Below are 21,543 nucleotides of genomic sequence, written 5' to 3' on the forward strand. Positions count from 1 at the left end.
CCTGGTGCTCCCCGCTTGCACCGCGTGCTTCTGCCTCCCCCTTGGCATGCTGCCGCCACCGTCCGATGCCTGCGGCTGTGCTGCTGCTACCTGCGTCGGACCGCGCTGACCCCAGCTGAGACCACGCACCCTCGCTCTCCTTCTCCTCCCGTCACCACTCGCTCTTGCCGCGATGGCCCGCCGCGCTATTGGTCTCGCCGCTCGTTGCCGCCCGAACGGCCTCCGGTGGCCGCCCGCGCATCGCCGCGGCCTTGCCCCGCTGCCTCGCGAGCGGGCTCGACCCCGTACGGGTTGCGCCCGCTGCCCGCCTGCCCGTCGCCCGCTATTGGCCCCTGTGCCTATGGCGAACGGGGCCCACCCTGAGAACAAAATAAAAAGAGAAAAGGAAAAGGAATTAAAAATAAATAATAAATAAAATTATTAAATTAATTAATTAATTAAAGGATTAATTAACTTAATTAATCTTGCTTAATTAACCTAATTAATTAACTAAACTAATCAAACCTGTTTAGTTAGCCTGAGTCTATGACAGGTGGGTCCCACTGGACCCATAGACCAGGTTTGACTCTGGTCAGCTGGGTTTGACCTGCTGACGTCATGGTGATGTCATGCTAACATCACCTTTCACTGTTCTGGATAATGTTCTATTCAAATAATTAATTAAATGCTAAAAATGATTTAAATCCTTTAAAATCAATATAAAATAAACTGTAGCTCAGATGGAAAAACTTTGTACATGAAAGTTGCTCAGAACGACGAGACGGATCCGGATAAGCAACCCATTCGTCCGCCATGCATCCCTAGCATAGCGAACACGCAACTTTTCCCCTCCGACTCCTCTGCCCGAAAACGCGAAACACCGGGGATAATTTCCCGGATGTTCCTCCCCTTCACTAGTACCACCTCGTAACGCGTTAGGGCACACCAAGCATCACGCTTTGTCATGTCATGCATCGACATGCATTTGTTTGCATTATATTTATTGTTTCTTCCCCCCTTCTCTCGCTAGACACCAAGACCGACGCCGCTGCTACCCAGTACGACTACGGTGTTGACGACCACTCTCTCTTGCCAGAGCAACCAGGCAAGCCCCCCCTTTGATCACCAGATATCGCCTACTCTTCTCTATACTGCTTGCATTAGAGTAGTGTAGCATGTTACTGCTTTCCGTTATTCCTATCCTGATGCATAGCCTATCCTTGCTACTACTGTTGTTACCATTACCTGCTATCCTACTGCTTAGTATAGGATGCTAGTGTTCCATCAGTGGCCCTACATTCTTGTCCGTCTGCCATGCTATACTATCGGGCCGTGATCACTCGGGAGGTGATCACGGGTATATACTATATACTTTATACATGATAAATGTGATGACCAAAGTCGGGTTGGCTCAAGGAGTACCCGCAGTTGATTCACGAATTGGGGGCTGGAAGGACATACTTTCCCAACGGCCCTCTGTGTGGATCTTTGTGGCGAAGCGACAGGGCAGGTTGAGACCACCTAGGAGAGAGGTGGGCCTGGCCCTGGTCGGCGTTCGCGGTTATTTCAAAATAACACGCTTAACGAGATCTTGGTATTTGATCTGAGTCTGGCTACTGGCCTATACGCACTAACCATCTACGCGGGGACAGTTATGGGCACTCGACGTCGTGGTATCAGCCGAAGCCTTCGTGACATCGGCGACTGAGCGGCGCGCGCCGGATTGGACCGTAAGCCTGCTCTTGTATTAAGGGGGCTAGTTCTGCTTCCGGCCGCGTTCGCAACGTGCAGGTGTGCAAAGGGCGATGGGCCCAGACCCCTGCGCCATAGGATTTAGACCGGCGTGCTGACCTCTCTGTTGTGCCTAGGTAGGGCTGCGACGTGTTGATCTTACGAGGCCGGGCATGACCCAGGAAAGTGTGTCCGGCCAAATGGGATCGAGCGTGTTGGGTTATGTGGTGCACCCCTGCAGGGAAGTTAATCTATTCGAATAGCCGTGATCTTCGGTAACAGGACGACTTGGAGTTGTACCTTGACCTTATGACAACTAGAACTGGATACTTAATAAAACACACCCTTCCAAGTGCCAGATACAACCGGTGGTCGCTCTCTCACAGGGCGACGAGGGGAGGATCATCGGTTAGGGTTATGCTATGCGATGCTACTTGGAGGACTTCAGTCTACTCTCTTCTACATGCTGCAAGATGGAGGTGGCTAGAAGCGTAGTCTTCGACAGGATTAGCTATCCCCCTCTTATTCTGGCTTTCTGCAGTTCAGTCCACCGATATGGCCCTTTACACATTTACCCATGCATATGTAGTGTAGCTCCTTGCTTGCGAGTACTTTGGATGAGTACTCACGGTTGCTTTCTTCCTCTTTTCCCCCTATCCCTTCTACCTGGTGGTCGCAACCAGATGTTGGAGCCCAGGATCCAGACGCCATCGTCGACGACGACTCCTACTACACCGGAGGTGCCTACTACTACGTGCTGCCCGCTGACGACGACCAGGAGTAGTTAGGAGGATCCCAGGTAGGAGGCCTGTGCCTCTTTCGATCTGTATCCCAGTTTGTGCTAGCCTTCTTAAGGCAAACTTGTTTAACTTATGTCTGTACTTAGATATTGTTGCTTCCGCTGACTCGTCTATGATCGAGCTCTTGTATTCAAGCCCTCGAGGCCCCTGGCTTGTAATATGATGCTTGTATGACTTTTTTTATTTGTAGAGTTGTGTTGTGATATCTTCCCGTGGATCCCTGATCTTGATCGTACACGTTTGCGTGTATGAATAGTGTACGATTGAATCAGGGGCGTCACAACACCGTGTGATGATCTATGGATTTTGAGGAGACCCCCAAACCCTAACCTATTTCTTTCTAGCCTCTCCGAATCTCGAGGACGAGATTCATTTTAAGGGTGGTAGGTTTGTAACATCCCAAAATTCTAAATTTTGGAATGTTATAATAAATAGATAGATAGATTGGTTGTTTGATTGATTGTGTGAAATTGAGTGAAATTCAAAACTTTTTTTGAAAGTTAAATGAGAGGGAATAAAAGGACTTTCCCAAACTTTCATTTTGCATTCGTGATCTCCGTGAATTCAAATTCTTTTCACCCCGAAACCCTGGAGAGAAGATGACATGACTTCTTCCATTTATTTAAATGACAAGGGGTGTTGAAAATATTTGAATTTCATTTGAGAATATTTTTAATTTAGAAACTTCAAGCAACTCAATGATTTTCACGAGAGAAGATAAAATGACTTCTTCAAATTATATGAAATATGAGTTGGGAGTTTCAAAGAAACTCAAATTTAAAATCCAGTTGAAATTATTATTTTCAATTTGGGTTATTTGAGTTTTATTCAAATTATTTTTCTCCAAAAATAAAATATATGGAAAATAGGGTAACATGATTCCCTACATTAGAAAATTGGAGAGAAATTTATTTGAAATCATTTTGGTATATTTTTAAAATGTTTTTTGTTGGATTTTAATAGACTAGTAGCACTCTTTGATTTATCTGATTTTGCGTGGATTTTATTTGGCGTTAGTAAAATGTTCATGTCGTAGAAAATATTTTTCTGAAAATTTTGATATATTATATGCCTATATAATACTTTCATTTCTATTTGTTTTTATTTGTTTTGTTTGTCTGAAAAGAAAGATCTTTAAAAAAACCTTTCTCCGCCGAGTGGGCCAGGCCAAAGCCCAGCCCAGCTGCTTCACACGCGCCCGAGGCCCCGTCGAGACGGCCACCCGACCCGCGCCCCTTTCCCCGCTGCCACCGACGGGTGGACCCCGCTTGTCATCCCCCTCCTTTGTCTCCTTCTTTCGTGTTCATCATGGACAGAGAGCCCCGATCCCAAATCTCTCCCGATTCGATAGTTTTGTTGCCCCTCGCGCAAGCCCAACCCCCTAGAAATACTTCCCACCTCCTCCTCGTCCGATTTTCACGAAAACCTTGATCTACCGTGCCCTAGGGAGTCCTCCCGATCTCGCCGGAGTTTGCAAAACTTCACCGAGCTCCGCCGCCTTGCCGCGCCTCCACCCTCCCCTTCCGATCACCTCCGCCACCACCATCATGTCCGCGTTGCCGCGCCGCACCTCCCCATGCTCTCGTACGAGACGGAGGACCACCGGAGCCACTGCCTCATCACCGTCGTCCATGACCGAAGCTACCTCGCTGGAGCCACGGTACGCCTAAACTCCACCAGCGTCGCCTCCTGCCCGACCCCGTCATCCAGCGCCGCTCGACCCCACGCCAGAGCCGCTGCCCCTCGCCTCGCGACCCGCCGCCCCTCCCTGCCTTCGCCTGCCTTGCCAGAGTCGTCTCCTGAGCCGGCGACCATGCCCTCTGTAAGCGCCTCCCCCCGTTCGTTTCTTTTTATCTCTATCATTGTAGTGTTAGGTTTATTAGAACAAATCGGTTTAGTTTTTCTTTGGGTTTAGTTAAACCGAACCGCCCCGGTTCGCCAGTTTTTCTTTTTCGTTTCTGGTTTATTATTTAGTTTAGTTTGTTTAGTGAGCGTTCATCAGATTAGGTTCGGTAATGAACGGTTTTCGTCGGTTTTGTTTCTGCAGCGAACGTTCGTTAGATAGATTTTTTCTTTTTCTGTTTAATTTCGGCCAGGGACCCGTAGGTAATTAGTTTCTTCACAGTTTAGTCCCTGGTCTTCAATCTATCACTACTTTTTGCTCGTTTGTCCAAATCCAACGAAACCAACCCCCACTTCTTTGTTACGATCTCCTCTATCCAGTAATCCAACCCAAACATGTTTTTGAAATTTTAAAATTTGAATTAGATCAGATTTGAATTCAAACTTCGTTTGATCATAACTTGAGTTTCGTAGCTCCGTTTGAGTTGATTCTTTTTGCAAATCGAAGCTCTTGACCTAAACTTTCTGATAAGGCCAAATTCATATAATGTTGGTACTGTTAGAAATTGTTTTATGTTGCAAAAGTTATTTGCTTGGTTTTGATGTTTTCCGAATTGTCTTCTTCGATCTTTCTGATATTTTGACTGATTGCTTATGTGTGGTTACTATTGCTTGCTTACGATAGATTGACCGGAGTGTGACGAGTAGATCTATCAAGAGTTATGAGTGCGAATCATCTTCATCAACATTGCAGGCAAGTTCACACTTTGATCATACCTCTTTCATACCCAGTTTTTATTGCATTAGATCAAACCTCAAACATTGCATGATTAGGATCTAATTAAATTGTGGGGTGGGAAGTAGTTGAGGTAGTACCTATTACCTGTTTATTATCAAACCCTTGGGAGTTACTATTACGTTATGCTTATATTGCCATGCTATGCTCGTAGACGTGGCTTGGGTTTGAGAGTATTCACGACAGATGTGAGATTGTTAATTAATGGTTTACTTAAGGTGGCAACTTTAACACACATCTGGGTGGATTGAGGCACCTGGGTATTCCAGGATTGCCTGTCTAGGCACCTGGGTAGACCAGGATTGCCTATTTTTTTGGACCGCCACCCAGGCTCAAAGGGATCATGAGATTATTCATACTAGAAACTTCCGTGTGCAGCCACAAGCTACTATGGGCTCTAGCATAGTTGATTAAGTCGTGCGAACTCTTATAGGGTAGACTAGCACATGTAGGGGAAAGTAGGTGTAACGGTCTATCCATCGTAAGGTGCTAGCGCTTCTGAAAGACTATGTCTCGGCCATCCATCCTCTCAAACACCATGTAGTGCGAGAAACCAAACGGAGGCGATCGAGTCTTGTGGGGAAAAGTGCACAAACCTCTGCAGAGTGTATAAACTAATCATGATTAGCCGTGTCCCTGGTTATGGACAGCTTGAGTATCTAGTACCTAGATTATCATGTGAATCTCATCATGTTACTTTAAATGAATATTGTTGGGTTTTAATGATGATGCTCAATTGGGATTGAGGATGCTGTCAACCATTCTCAATGTTTAACAACTACCATGATAGTTAAATAAAATTTATTCCTTTGCAGTAGGGAAAAATTGGCTTTACGCAAAACTGTAACCATAAAGCTTTTCCACCAGCCATATATGCATGTAGTGATAGCCATTATTCATCATTGCTCTACAGTGTGAATTTGCCAGTACATTCAATGTACTGACCCTTTGTGGCTGCAACATCTCATGTTGCAGGATTATCTTACGACGAGTAAGTGATACGTTAGGGTTACGATTTCTACACTCAACTTTGCCGTTGGTGTTGATGGGAATCCACAACCTTGTTACTTCCGCTATTTTGGATTGAGGTAATAGTATTTATGTTACTTTATACATGTGATTTACCTCTGTTATAAATCCTCGAGTACTGTGTGTGTCAGCATACCGATCCAGGGATGACACTTAAGCACAGAGACTTGATCCATTCGGGTCGGGTCGCTACATGGGGTTTATATCATATTGCTTGAGTTTATCCCTCTACATCATGTCATCTTGCTTAATGCGTTACTCTATTCTTGTGAACTTAATACTCTAGATGCATGCTGGATAGCGGTCGATGTGTGGAGTAATAGTAGTAGATGCAGAATCGTTTCGATCTACTTGACACGGACGTGATGCCTATATTCATAATCATTGCCTAGATGTTCTCATAACTATGCACTTTTCTATCAATTGCTTGGCAGTAATTTGTTCACCCACCGTAATATATGATATCTTGAGAGAAGCCACTAGTGAAACCTATGGCCCCCGAGTCTCTTTCTTATTATATTGCATCTCTTTTATTTACGTCACATCTTGTTTACTATTTTGCAATCTTTACTTTCCAGTCTATACAACAAAAATACCAAAAATATTTATCTTACTATCTTTATCAGATCTCACTTTGGCGAGTGACTGTGAAGGGATTGACAACCCCTTTATTGTGTTGGTTGCAAGGTTCTTGATTGTTTATGCAGGTACTAGGTGACTTGTGCGTTCTCTCCTAGTGGATTGATACCTTGTTTCTCAAAAACCGAGGGAAATACCTACGCTACTTTGTTGCATCATCCTTTCCTCTTCAAGGGAAAACCAACGCATGCTCAAGAGGTAGCAGTCATCGTTTATTCTGCAACTCCTGTTTCGAGTTTCTAACCTTAGCAATTGAACCGGTATCAAATACCCAGGGGCTACTACGAGCACCAATAAGGTACACATCTATAACATGTATATCAAATATACCTTTGTTTAGTTTGCCAACCTTATTACCTGCCATGTATTTGGGGTAGTTCCGCTTCGAGTGACCATTTCCTTTGAAGTAGAAGCACTCAGTCTCAGGCTCGGGTCCAGCTTTGGGTTTCTTCACAGGAGCGGCAACTTGCTTGCCATTCTTCTTGAAGTTCCCCTTCTTTACCTTGCCCTTTTTGTTGAAACTAGTGGTCCTATTAACAATCAACACTTGACGCTCTTTCTTGATTTCTACCTCCTCCGATTCAAGTATCGCGAAAAGCTTGGAAATCGTTTAGTCATTCCTTGCATGTTATAGTTCATCGGCAAGCTCTAGTAGCTTGGTGGTAGTGACTGGAGAACTCTGTCAATCACTATAATATCTGGAAGATTAACTCGCAGTTGATTCAAGCGATTGTAGTACCCAGACATTCTGAGCACATGCTCACTAGCTAAGCTATTCTCCTCCATCTTGTAGGAAAAGTACTTGTCAGAGGTCTCATACCTCTCAACACAGACATGAGCCTGAAATACCAATTTCAGCTCTTGTAACATCTCATATGTTCCTTGGCATTCAAAATGTCTTTGGAGCCCTGATTCTAAAGTCGTAAAGCATGGCACAGTAAACTATCAAGTAGTCATCACATTGAGCTTGCCAAACGTTCATAACGTCCGCATCAACTCTTGCAGCAGGTCTGTCAACTAGTGGTGCATCAAGGACATAATTCTTCTATGCAGCAATAAGGATAATCCTCAGATCACGGACTCTATCCACATTATTACTACCATCATCTTTCAACTTAGTTTTCTTTAGGAACATAAAAAAATGGGGAAGCTACATCACGAGCTATTGATCTACGACATAGTTTACATAGACATTTTGACTATGTTCATGATAGATTAACTTCAATTAATCAAATTACTAATGAACTCTTACTTAAATTAACATCCATCTAGTTATCTAAGTGATACATGATCCAAATCAACTAACCCATGTCCGATCATCACGTGAGATGGGGTAGTCATCAATGGTGAACATCTCTATGTTGATCATATCTACTATATGAATCATGTTCGACCTTTCGGTCTCTAGTGTTCCGAGACCGTGTCTGTACATGCTAGGCTAGTCAAGTTTAACCCAAGTATTCTGCATATGCAAAACTGTCTTACACCCATTGTATGTGAATGTAGAGTCTATCGCACCCGATCATCACGAGGTGCTTCGAAACGACGAACTGTGGCAATGGTGCATACTCAGGGAGAACACTTTTATCTTGAAGTTAAGTGAAGGAATCATCTTATAATGCTACCGTCGTTCTAAGCAAATAAGATGCATAAAGCATAAACATCACATGCAATCGAAATATGTGACATGATATGGTCATCATCTTGTGCTTTTGATATCCATCTCCAAAGCATCGGCATAACCTCCATCTTCACCGGCTTGACACCTTGATCTCCATCGCAGCGTCGGGGTCGACTCGCCAACTATTGCTTCTACAACTATTGCTAACGCATAGCAATAAAGGAAAAGCAATTACATGGCGCTTAGTGACTGACACGTAGGTCATACAATAATTAAAGACAACCCTAAGGCCCCTGCCGATTGTCGTGCTCATCGACATGCAAGTCGTGAACTTATTACAAAACATGATCATCTCATACGTCAACATATATCGCATCATATTTTGACCATATCACATCACAACATGCCCTGCAAAAACAAGTTAGACGTCCTCTACTTTGTTGTTGCAAGTTTTATGTGGCTGCCACGGGCAACTAGCAAGAACCGCTCTTACCTACACAAAAACCACAACAGTGATTATCAAGTTTGCTGTTTTAACCTTCTTCAAGGACCGGCCGTAGTCAAATTCGATTCAACTAAAGTAGGAGAAACAGACATCCGCCGGCCACCTTTACGCAAAACAAGTTGCATGTCAGTCGGTGGAACCGACCTCATGTGCGTGGACATGTAAGGTTGGTCCAGGCCGCTTCATCCCACAATGCCGCCGAATCAAAATAAGACGTTGGTGGTAATCAATATGAACCTCACTGCCCACAACTCCTTTGTGTTATAATCGTGCATATCATCTATGCATAGACCTGGCTCAGATGCCACTGTTGGGGAACATTGCATGGAAAACAAAAAAATTATACGCATACGCAAGATCCTTCCATGGAGATGAAGGAAATATGCCCTAGAGGCAATAATAAAGTTGTTATCTTATATTTCCTTATTCACGATAAAGGTTTATTATTCATGCTAGAATTTTATTGATCAGAAACTTAAATACATGTGTGAATACATAAACAAATAACATGTCTCTTGTAAGCCTCTACTAGCCTAGCTCATTGATCAAAGATGGTTAAGGTTTCCTAACCATGGACATGAGTTGTCATTTGATAACGGGATCACATCATTAGGAGAATGATGTGATGGACAAGACCCATCCGTTAGCTTAGCATAATGATTGTCCAGTTTTACTCCTATCGCTTTCTTCATGTCAAATACATATTCCTTCAACTATGAGATTATGTAACTCCTGGATACCAGAGGAATACCTTGTGTGCTATCAAATGTCACCACATAACTGGGTGATTATAAAGATGCTCTACAGGTATCTCTGAAGGTGTTTGTTGAGTTGGCATAGATCAAGATTAGGATTTGTCACTTCGAGTATCGGAGAGGTATCTCTGGGCCCTCTCGGTAATACACATCATAAACTTGCAAGCAACCGACTAAGGAGTTAGTCATGAGGTGATGTATTACAGAATGAGTAAAGAGACTTGCCAGTAATGAGATTGAACTAGGCATGAAGATACTGACGATCGAATCTCGGGCAAGTAACATAACGATGGACAAAGGGAATTACGTATGTTGTCATAACGGTTCAAACGATAAAGATCTTCGTAGAATATGTAGGAGCCAATAAGGGCATCCAGGTTCCACTATTGGTTATTGACCGGAGAGGTGTCTCGGTCATGTCTACATAGTTCTGGAACCCGTAGGGTCCGCACACTTAACGTTCGATGAGATATAGTATTATATGAGTTATGTGATTTGGTGACCGAATGTTGTTCAAAGTCCTGGATGAGATCACGGACATGACGAGGAGTCTCGAAATGGTCGAGAGGTAAATATTGATATATAGGACGATAGTATTCAGACATTGGAAGTGTTCCAAAGGGTACTGGGTACATATCGGGTCATCAGAAGGGGTTCCGGGCAACCCTGGCAAAAGATATGGGCCTTATGGGCCAAGAGGGGAAATGCACCAGCCACAAGGGGCTGGTGCGCCCCCCATATGGGCCGACCAAGGTGGATAAGGAAAGGAGAAGGATGAAAGGAAAGAAAGGGAATAGGATTCCCCCTTCCTTTCCCCTCCCCCCTCTTTCCTTCCCCCTCCGGCAAATATGGCAGGGGGCGCGCCACTTGGGGGGTCCCCAAGTATGTTTCGTCCTACTTGGGGCGCCCTCCTGGCTTCTCCCTCCTCCCCCACCTATATATATGTGGGAGGGGGCGCCTAGCACACCCAGGCAATTGATTAGTCATGTGGGGCGCCCCCCTCAACCGTTTACACCCTCGGTCATATTTTCATAGTGCTTAGGCGAAGCCCTACGAGGATCACTTTACCATCACTGTCACAACGTTGTGCTGACAGAACTCATCTACTACCTCGATGTCTTGCTGGATCAAGAAGGCGAGGGACGTTACCGAGCTGAACGTGTGCAGAACACGGAGGTGCCATGTGTTCAGTACTTGATCGGTTGGAGCGTGAAGAAGTTCGACTACATCAACCACGTTGTGAAACGCTTCCTCTTACGGTCTACGAGGGTACGTAGACACACTCTCCCCCTCGTTGCTATCCATCTCCTTGATAGATCTTACGTGTGCGTAGAATTTCTTTTGTTTTCCATGCAACATTTCCCAACAGGAGATGCATAGCTACGAGAGGGGAGACTATGTCTACGCACCCTCGTAGACTGTAAAGTGGAAGCGCTTATTAACACGGTTGATTAGTCGAACACCTTCGTGATCCAATCGATCAAGTACCGAACATACGGCACCTCCGCGTTCAGCACACATTCAACTCGATGACATCCTCGCCTTCTTGATCCAGCAAGATGGGTGAGGTAGCAGATGAGTTCCCGCAGCACAACGTGTGGTGACGGTGGCGGTGAACTTGTTCCCACAGGGCTTCGCCGTGCACTGCGGAAAAACTAGACGGAGGACTAAACTGTGGAGAGGGGCGCATCACACGGCTAAGAGATTGTCCTGGGTTGTGGGGTGCCCCTCCCTCTCATATATATAGGTGGGGGGAGGGGTGGCAGCCTGGGTCTGCCTCAAGGTGGCCGGCTGACCCCGTTGGGCGCCTGCCCTTCGGTGCCCACCCCTTCCTTGTTTGCCTGCGGGGGGAGGAAGGAGGGGGTGGCGCCCACCCCCCTTTCCTTCCTCTTAGGTGGAGGGAAGGAAAGAGGGGCTATCCCTCCCCCCTTTCCATCCATAGGGTCGGCGGCCAAGAGAAGGGGCGCACCCGCCCCTTGTGGGCTGGTGTGTTCCCCTCTCTCCATTAACCTCCTGGGGCTTCTCGAAACCCTTCCGGTGATCCGATGACTACCCGATACAATCCGAAGCCTTTTCGGTGACCAAATTGAAAGAAATATGCACTAGAGGCAATAATAAAGTTGTTATTTATATCTCCTTATATCATGATAAATGTTTATTATTCATGCTAGAATTGTATTAACCGTAAACTTGATACATGTGTGAATACATATACAAAATAAAGTGTCCCTAGTATGCCTCTACTAGACTATCTCGTTAATCAAAGATGGTTAAGTTTCCTAACCATAGACATGTGTTGTCATTTGATAAACGGGATCACATCATTAGGAGAATGATGTGATGGACAAGACCCATCCGGTAGCTTAACATAATGATTGTTAAGTTTTATTGCTATTGCTTTCTTCATAACTTATAAATATTCCTTTGACTATGAGATTATGCAACTCCCGTATACCGGAGTAATGCCTTGTGTGCTATCAAACATCACAACATAACTGGGTGATCATAAAGATGCTCTACAGGTATCTCCGAAGGTGTTTGTTGAGTTGGCATAGATCGAGATTAGGATTTTTCACTCCGAGTATCGAAGAGGTATCTCTGGGCCCTCTCGGTAATGCACATCATGATAAGCCTTGCAAGCAATGTGACTAATGAGTTAGTTGCGGGATGATGCATTACGGAACGAGTAAATAGACTTGTCGGTAACGAGATTGAACTAGGTATGAAGATACCAACGATTGAATCTCGGGCAAGTAACGTACCGATGACAAAGGGAATGACGTATGTTATCATTGCAGTTTGACCGATAAAGATCTTCATAGAATATGTAGGAACCAATATGAGAATCCAGGTTCCGCTCTTGGTTATTGACTGGAGATGTGTCTCGGTCATGTCTACATAGTTCTCGAACCCGTAGGGTCTGCACGCTTAATGTTCGATGATGATTTGTATTATGAGTTATGTGTTTTGGTGACCGAAGATTGTTCAGACTCCCGGATGAGATCATGGACATGACGAGGAGTCTCGAAATGGTCGAGAGGTAATGATTGATATATTGGACAATAGTATTCGGACATCGGAATGGTTCCAGAGCGTTCTGGGAATTTATCGGAGTACCGGGGGGTTACCGGAACCCCTCGGGGGAAGTACCCACATGGGCCTTGGGAGGGAGGCACACCAGCCCACAAGGGGCTGACGTGCCCCCCACTTGGAAGGGGTCCAAATTGGAGTGGGGAAGGGGGCGGCACCCCCCTTTCCTTATCCTTCCCCCTTTCCCTCTCCGGTAAAAGGAAAGAGGGTCCGAATTGGACCTGGAGTCCTAGTAGGACTCCTCCCCTTGGGGTGCGCCTTGGCCGGCCTCCTCTCCCCTTCCTCCTTTATATACGTGGGAGGGGCGCCTCTTAGACACAAAATTGTTCCAAGCTGTGCAGCGCCCCCCTCCGCCGTTTACTCCTCCGGTCACATTGTCATAGTGCTTAGGTGAAGCCCTGCGCGGATCACTTCATCATCACCGTCACCACACCGTCATGCTGATGAAACTCTCCCTCGACACTTTGCTGGATCAAGAGTTCGAGGGACGTCATCGAGCTGAACATGTGCAGAAGTCGGAGGTGCCGCGCGTTTGGTACTTGATCGGTTGAATCAAGAAGACGTTCGACTACATCAACCGCGTTAAACTAACGCTTCCGCTTTCGGTCTACGAGGGAATGTGGACACACTCTCCCCCTCTCATTGCTATGAATCTCCTAGATAGATCTTGCGTGATCGTAGGATTTTTTTTGAAATTGCATGCTATGTTCCCCAACACAAATAGCATTGTCCTATATATCAGTCTTTACCTCCGGACCGTTCCGGAGATCCTCGTCATGTCCGTGATCTCATCCGGGACTCCGAACAATATTCGGTCACCAAATCACGTAACTCCTATAGTACTATATCGTCAACGAACGTTAAGCGTGCAGACCCTACGGGTTCGAGAATGATGTAGACATGACCGAGATGCCTCTCCGGTCAACAACCAATAGCGGAACCTGGATGCCCATATTGGTTCCTACATATTCTACGAAGATCTTTATCCGTCAAACCTTATGACAACATACGTAATTCCCTTTGTCTGTCGGTATGTTACTTGCTCGAGACTCGATCATTGGTATCTCTATACCTAGTTCAATCTCGTTACCGGCAAGTCTCTTTACTCATTCTGTAATACATCATCTCGTAACTAACTCCTTAGTAACTTTGCTTCCAAGCTTCTTGTGATGTGTATTACCGAGAGGGGCCCAGAGATACCTCTCCGATACACGGAGTGACAAATCCTAATCTTAATCCATGCCAACTCAACAGATACCTTTTGAGATAATTGTAGAGCATCTTTATGATCGTCCAGTTACATTGTGACGTTTGATAGCACACAACGTATTCCTCCGATATCCGGGAGTTGCATGATCTCATAGCCGAAGGAATATGTATTTTACATTAAGAAAGTGATAGCAATAAACTGAACGATCATATGGTAAGCTAACGGATGGGTCTTGTCCATCACATCATTCTCCTAATGATGTGATCCCATCATCAAGTGACAAGTCATGTCTATGGTTAGGAAACCTTAACCATCTTTGATCAACGAGTTAGTCTAGTAGAGGCTCACTAGGGACACGATATTTATTTTATGTATTCACACATGTATTTAAGTTTCCGGTCAATACAATTCTAGCATGAATAATAAACCTTTTTCATGAATATGGAAATATAATAATAATAACAGCTTTATTATTGCCTCTAGGGCATATTTCCATCACCTCCGTCATTGTTCGTCTCATCGTTGTTCGATCTGGAGCATGTGGTTGCCAATATGACTATGGTCCCCTTCACTGGCACATAACAGTGCTCATCATCTTCCTCATGGGTGATGTGGGCCCCTTCATCTCCGCTTGCTCCTCCTCAAACGTTTGCACTAGATCCGGCCACAGGGGAACTAGCACCTGAGTGGCACCAGTTACCCCTAGATCTGGAGTCGTGTGTCGGCGACCACTACTCTGTGTCGGACTTCTTGCTCGTCGCAGCAGAGCGAAGGTTTGGTGGTGTATGGCAACTGGTTGATGTGTGCGAGAGGTTGAGATTGTTGCGGTAGGGTTTGCGAAGAAGGGGCCCGGATGACTTTAAACCAGAGTAGGCTTCTCGGTCACCACACCGCCATGACTAGAGCGGGCGTGATGGGAGTGAGGCTTTTGGTGGGTCCGTTATCGGAGTCCGACGTGGCCAACGTCCCGACTCCCCCAAACCTCACCCCTGTTTGATGCCGGTTTGAGGGATTCAGACGACTGGATTGGTCCAGAACAATTTAGTGACCGTCGTTGGAATGGCCTAAAGTATCTGGACATTTGAGGGCGATTTGGTGATCCGCGTTGGATTAGCCCCAAGAGTAGCCATTTCTTGGTCTATGTGGTTTCTTACTATATAAGCCTAGCATAAGCATATATACATGCCACCGGTGTAGTAGACAATAGTGACTTGTAACCGTCACACTTGATCAACGACTATTACAGCGGCATATCCATGTACGTATGAAGTCCTCATCTGTCATGGTTGTCATGCCGAGGAGGTGCGGTTTTGCTCCTCCTCGCCCGAGGAGATCGACTCAGGCTTGATGTCTGTCAGAACCGCGGAGGATGAGGGGCCTGAAAACCATGGGCGACAGCGCCAACTCGTTGGGGAGCCACACGCCGGCCACCACTTCTCGGCATCGGACTTCTTTCCCATCACGGCGGAGGTGTTTAGGGTGTGCTGCGACTTTGAAAGAGGGAAGGGGTGTAGGGTTTGCGTGTTGATCTCGCTAGACTTTAATATCCGAAGCAAACACGACAAAGCTTCAATGTGGCGGAATATGCTTCTTGGTCTCCATGGTGTGTGAATGTCAGGTAGACGGACGGCCGTTAGCCAACATGGATGCTAGTTGGTTGTCGTCCGAACACGTTCACTCGGGCCGACATGAATGTGACATGGAGATAAAGGAGTCGAGCTGATTTCCCAGTTTAGATCAATTGCTCTCATTAACAATTTTGTTAAGTTCCCTGTGAAGGGCTTTGCCACTCGGCTTACACCCATAGCCCACAGAACTATTAGTCCTTTCCAGTCGGCATTTATCAAAGGTTGTTTTATCCTAGATGGGATCCTTTGCTTACACGAGATCGTTCATGACCTCAGAATCCATAAGTCGAAAGCGGTGGTATTAAAGTTGGACTTTGAAAAAGCATACGATTCGGCCAGCTAGCCTTTCTTGAGAAAGGTCCTCCTGGCCAAAGGTTTCGACGAGGCTTATGTTCACAGGATCATGTAGTTGGTCTCGGGGGGCCACACTGCGCTCGTTATTAATGGTCAGGTCAGTAATTACTTTGCCAACAGAAGGGCCTGCGGCAGGGTGACCCTCCTTCTCCTATCCTGTTCAATTTTGTTGTGGACTCTCTGTCTCGTATTCTTTCCAAAGCTGCTACTCATGGTCATATATCTCCTGTTATCTCCCACCTCATTCCGAAAGGGGTCACTCATCTTCAGTATGCAGATGACACTATCATCATGGTAGAACTGAATGACTCTTGCATTGCCCACCTCAAGTTCATACTTCTCTGTTTTGAAGCCTTGTCGGGGCTTAAAATTAATTTCTCTAAGAGCGAGGTCATAGTCGGTGTTGACGATACGGAGGCTTTAAGGGTGGCCCATCTTCTTAAATGTAAGTTGGGATCCTTTCCCTTCAAATATTTGGGCCTCCCGATTTCTCTGGATATGCTCTATGCTAAATAATGTGCCCCTGTTGTTGCTAAGGTTGGCAATAGGGTGCTTCCTTGGAGAGGCAGATACAACACAAGTGCTGGGAAAGTGGCGCTGATCAACACTTGCTTGTCTTCCTTACTGATGTTTCTCATGGGCTTTTATTTACTCTCTGCCGGCACGCATGCTGGCTTCGATAAGCATCGGGGTGCTTTTTTCTGGAATGCGGCAGACAATACGCGCAAGTACAGACTTGTCAGGTGGAAAGTTATGTGTAAACCCAAAAACCTTGGAGGGTTGGGCATCATAAACACTGCTATCATGAATAAATGCCTCTTTATTAAATGGTGGTGGAAAATTATGACCATGGGAGCTGGTACCTTGTGGCTTTCTATCCTTAAAGCAAAATATTTCCCTCTTTCTAGCCCCCTGTTCGCCTCTGCTCGCAGAGGCTCGCAGTTTTGGAAAGATCTTGTTAAAGTTAGGCCGTTGTTTTTGGCTCACGTTAAGTTTGTAGTTGGGGATGGGGTTTCAGTTCGTTTTGGCTTGATTGGTGGTGTGGAGACTCACCTCTCTCTATGAGCTTCCCTACCCTTTTTTCCTATTGCCCTAATCCGAATATCTCCATCGCGGGGCTCTCGGCGAATAACTAGGACTTAGCCTTCCGGCGCTCCTAATCTCCTATGGAGTCAGAAGAGTGGCAACGGCTTACTGCCTTCTTCCCTACGCTCTCAGAGACTACAGACACGATGGTCTGGCCCCATACTTCTTCTGGGCATTTTTTGGTCAAGTCTCTGTATTCCAAGCTAATTGGTGGTTCCCCCACTAACAAATTTACTCATGTGTGGAGGGCTCGTATTACCCCTAAAGTTAGGATCTTCCTGTGGCAAGCTTTCAAAGGCCGTCTTCCCGCGGCTGACCAAATTCGTAAGAGGAATGGCCCCGGTCGGAGTTCTGGGCCCTTTGCGGAGCCCTGGAGGACATGAATCATATATTTTTTCACTGCGTTTTGGCCAAGTTGGTCTGGAGTTGTGTCAGAACATGGCTCCAGGTTCCCTGGGATCCTTCTTCATTCTCTGAGCTCCGAACCCTGACTAATTCTTTGGCTGGTGTTACAAAGAGAGTCTTTTGGGTAGGACTTGGAGCGATCTGTTGGTCCTTGTGGACTACTAGAAACAAGTTTACTATCGAACATGTTTTTCCTGCTAAGCCTGCTGATTGCTTATTTAAATCATGTATGTTGCTACAACAGTGGAGATTATTGACTAAGCCGGAGGACCGGGATGCTCTTGATCTTTTGATATCTAAAATGCGGGCCTCGGCGTCTTCCTTATCCAGACCGGAGCATGTTGCGTAGTTGCTTTTGTGTCTCTTTTGACTAGTTGCTGGCTATATCGCTGGTTATCTCTCCGGCCTGCACGCCGTGTGTTGGCCTGGGTGCCATGTATCTCTTTCTCTAAAACTTTGGGTGGGCCCTCGTCTGGGTCACCGTTATGTTCGTTGGTCTGGTTGGATGGTTGTTTCGGAACACTGCCTGGTGGCTTTATTTATAAAGTCTGGCGCATGCCTTTTCTCTAAAAGGGTTTTTAGAATAACGGACGTGACGGAAGAAGGGTTTAAGGTTGGTTCGGGTGTTAGAGCCTGACGTGGGAGACGTGTGAAACCATCCAAACCCGCTTTAGTTTGGTGTAAATTTGCAGGATTTCGGACGCCGGATTGGTCAGAAAAATTTAGGTAACCGTGGACTAAAAATATCTGGTCCAAATATTTGCGATCGATTTGGTGAGGCGTGATATATAGACGGTGCTACTGGAGGGGAACTTTTGGTTCCTGAGTACATATGTACCCTATATGAATTTTTTTTAGCAATTCAACAAAAAGTCAAAAATTTCTGAAATTAACTTGACCTTTCATTGTACTAGTGAGAAAAGTTTCACAAAAAGAAAGTTCCTCTTTGACTTCTTTTAAAAAAGACAAATTTTCAATCAAAATAGCGTGAATAGTGACCTATAATAGCAAATAAATTTTGTCTTTTTCTATGTGAAGTCAATGTTGGTTTTTTTGTGAAAATTTATATACTAGTGCACAAGTAAGTCAAGTTTAATCTATTTTTGAACTATTTTAATTTTTTATTTAACTATTTAAAAAAATACCCATTTAAGGTTTATATACATACGGGAGCCAAAGGGTGTTTCTCCGGTACTACTCTGCTAAAAAAATGCTATTGGTGCAGTAGACCGTAGTAGTAAGGAAAAAAATTATATGAGACCAGGTCTCACGGTTAGCAGGTGAGACCCGTCCTGATGGATGACACGTGTCATTCACAAATCACAAAGCATCTAATCTCCTCTCCTCCTGATTTTAAGTGGAGGGTGAGAAATGCTTTGTAATTTGTGAATGCCACGTGTCATTCATCAGGATGGGTCTCGAGTGAGACCTGGTCTTATAGAATTCTTTTGTGTAGTAGTATCTTGAAACCGAAAGATGGGTAAATGCATGATGAACGCGGTTCCCCAAAAATTCACTATGAACGCGCTTGCCCGAGGGTAAAACGGCCATTTTGAACACTCCCCCAGCCTCTACTAAAAGCTTTGCTGTGCGAGCTCACTCCACTCAGCAGGTGTCCACTCCACTCCACTCGAGACAAAGCCATGGCGTCTCCCGCTCCAATCCCGGCAACGCCGCTCCTCGCCATCGCCATCCTCGCCGTGTTCGTCTCCGCCACCACAGCCGGCCCGGCGTGCTCGGAGTCCGACCGGGACGCGCTGCTGTCGATCCGCGCGGCGCTGTCGGAGGCGCACCTCGGCGTCTTCTCGACGTGGAAGGGCGCGGATTGCTGCGCCAACTGGTACGGCGTGAGCTGCGACCCCACGAGCGGCCGCGTGGCCGACCTGACCCTCCGCGGCGAAGCCGAGGACGCCGTGATGGCCCCCGACGGCCACCCCGCCTCGGGCGTCATGTCCGGCTACATCTCCGACCACGTCTGCCACCTCGACGCCCTGTCCTCCCTCATCCTCGCCGACTGGAAGCAGATATCCGGGCCCATCCCGTCCTGCGTCGCCACCTCTCTTCCCAACCTCCGTATCCTCGAGCTCCCCGCCAACCGCCTCACGGGCGAGATCCCGCCGTCCATCGGCAGCCTCTCCCGCCTCATCGTGCTCAACCTCGCCGACAACCTCCTCTCCGGCGCCATCCCCAGCTCCATCGCCTCCCTCGCATCCATCAAGCACCTCGACCTCGCCAACAACCAGCTCACCGGCAGTATCCCAGCCAACATCGGCAACCTCGCCACGCTGAGCCGCGCGCTGCTCAGCCGGAACCGGCTGTCGGGGCCCATCCCTCCGTCCATCGGGTCCCTCACCCGGCTCGCGGACCTGGACCTCTCCGAGAACCGTCTCACGGGCGCCGTCCCGGACAGCCTCGGGTCGTCGGGCAGCGGCGTGCTCACGTCGCTGCACCTCGGCGGCAACCGCATCTCCGGGCGGATCCCGGCGAAGCTGCTGGGGGAGAAGGGGCTCGCGATCGTGAACCTGAGCCGGAACGCCGTGGAGGGCCCCATCCCGGACGCGTTCACGGGCAGGTCCTACTTCATCGTGCTGGACCTGTCGCGGAACCGGCTGACCGGCGGCGTGCCGCGGTCCCTGGCGTCGGCGGCGTACGTGGGGCACCTGGACCTCAGCCACAACCGGCTGTGCGGCACCATCCCGGCGGGCCCGCCGTTCGACCACCTCGCCGCCGAGTCCTTCGCCAGCAACAGCTGCCTCTGCGGGGCCCCGCTCGGCAAGTGCACGTGAACGAGAGGTGGATCGCCAGAGCCATCCGATCGCGTCGACCCGACTTCGGGTGATTTTTACTACCGTGGCGCCCGTGCGTGTGTGATATACTGTGCTGATGATGTACCGTAGCCCGGTAGCCGTGTACCGAGGTCCAAGTGCCAACTGTGTGCTTAACTTTTACTATAGTTTTTTTTAAAAAAAACTTGTACTATAGGTTGGGTACGGAAGAAGATAAATGTACTGCCGATCGTGTAATGGAGAGAATCCTCCTCCATTCCCCTTAATTTTCCTTTTTTTCGTTTGCCAGTGATTTCCATGAGCGTGTGCTGCTACTATGAAGTTTGGACTGTTAAGCTACAAGCACTTTTTTTTGCATGGCAGCACTTGGCGCTGCCGAAAGCAAGGGCAATGCTGAGAGCCTGTGAGAAGTGTGTATTTTTTTTTTCGGATATTGTCTTTGGAGGCCGAGCTCCATGGAGCTCGGTTTTGAAAATTTTGAATTTTGCCACTATTTTAGACTTGTGATTTGCTCCCCCAGTTGCGAACAGCACATGCCGACAACAAACTTAACATGAACGTATGGATATGATAATGGTATATGAACCTGTAAACTCGTGCTGCATAATCACCGGAATGTGATTTTGGCCCCTATGTAATTACTTCCACCAGTTTTCAGGCCTTGCTTCCGGGTACCCTGTCCTGTTCCTTGACCAACACAGCACAGTGACCAGTGCAGCTGCTCCTGTCGTGTTGCATGAACACACGAAAAACTATTTGAAGCTAGAGATGGTCAGACTGCACAAGTGCACAGCCCACATACAGGGCTTTTTTCCTTTGGTGAACTTTGACAGCTTATCGTTTCGTACTACTGCTCTTTACTACCGGCTCAAGATCTGAGCAATAGCCGTGCTTGGAAATGCACTGGAATTTTGGACCACTCCCCCGTTCAATTTTAGTAAAGTCTGAAATAAACCCTGAGATCGTAGACGCCGACGTAAATAAACCCTCACTTTCATTTTCCTGAAATTGGTACCCTGTACTTACAAATCCCGGTCAATCCCGACCTTGTATAAGTAAAATCTTGTTTGATGGAATAGGAAAGACCTGATCCCAGCCGGGATTGATCTCTACAGTCACTTACAACATAGGCCCACTTGTCATATGCATCTCTTTCCCTAGTATCTCTTCCTCACAAGTTCACTCCCCAATGGATCGTGGGCTCGCCTCCGGACGAGGCCCTGATGAGCGTGTCGGACGGGGTCGGCTCGGCTGTCTGACGCCATCGCAGACGAGTTCCTGGGCGTT

The 21,543-nt window shown here is 46.8% G+C and overlaps 1 protein-coding gene across 1 annotated transcript; it reads left to right on the plus strand.

Annotated features, from left to right (window-relative positions):
* The first annotated feature begins 19,054 nt into the window (after positions 1-19,054).
* On the plus strand, positions 19,055-20,544 carry LOC123151940 (DNA damage-repair/toleration protein DRT100). The gene has a single exon (XM_044571568.1). The coding sequence runs from the start codon at positions 19,114-19,116 to the stop codon at positions 20,254-20,256; it is 1,143 nt and encodes a 380-aa protein (XP_044427503.1). The 5' UTR covers positions 19,055-19,113; the 3' UTR covers positions 20,257-20,544.
* The last annotated feature ends 999 nt before the right edge of the window (positions 20,545-21,543 follow it).

This window comes from Triticum aestivum, chromosome 7A, assembly GCF_018294505.1.
Source record: "Triticum aestivum cultivar Chinese Spring chromosome 7A, IWGSC CS RefSeq v2.1, whole genome shotgun sequence".
NCBI classification, from domain to species: domain Eukaryota; kingdom Viridiplantae; phylum Streptophyta; class Magnoliopsida; order Poales; family Poaceae; genus Triticum; species Triticum aestivum.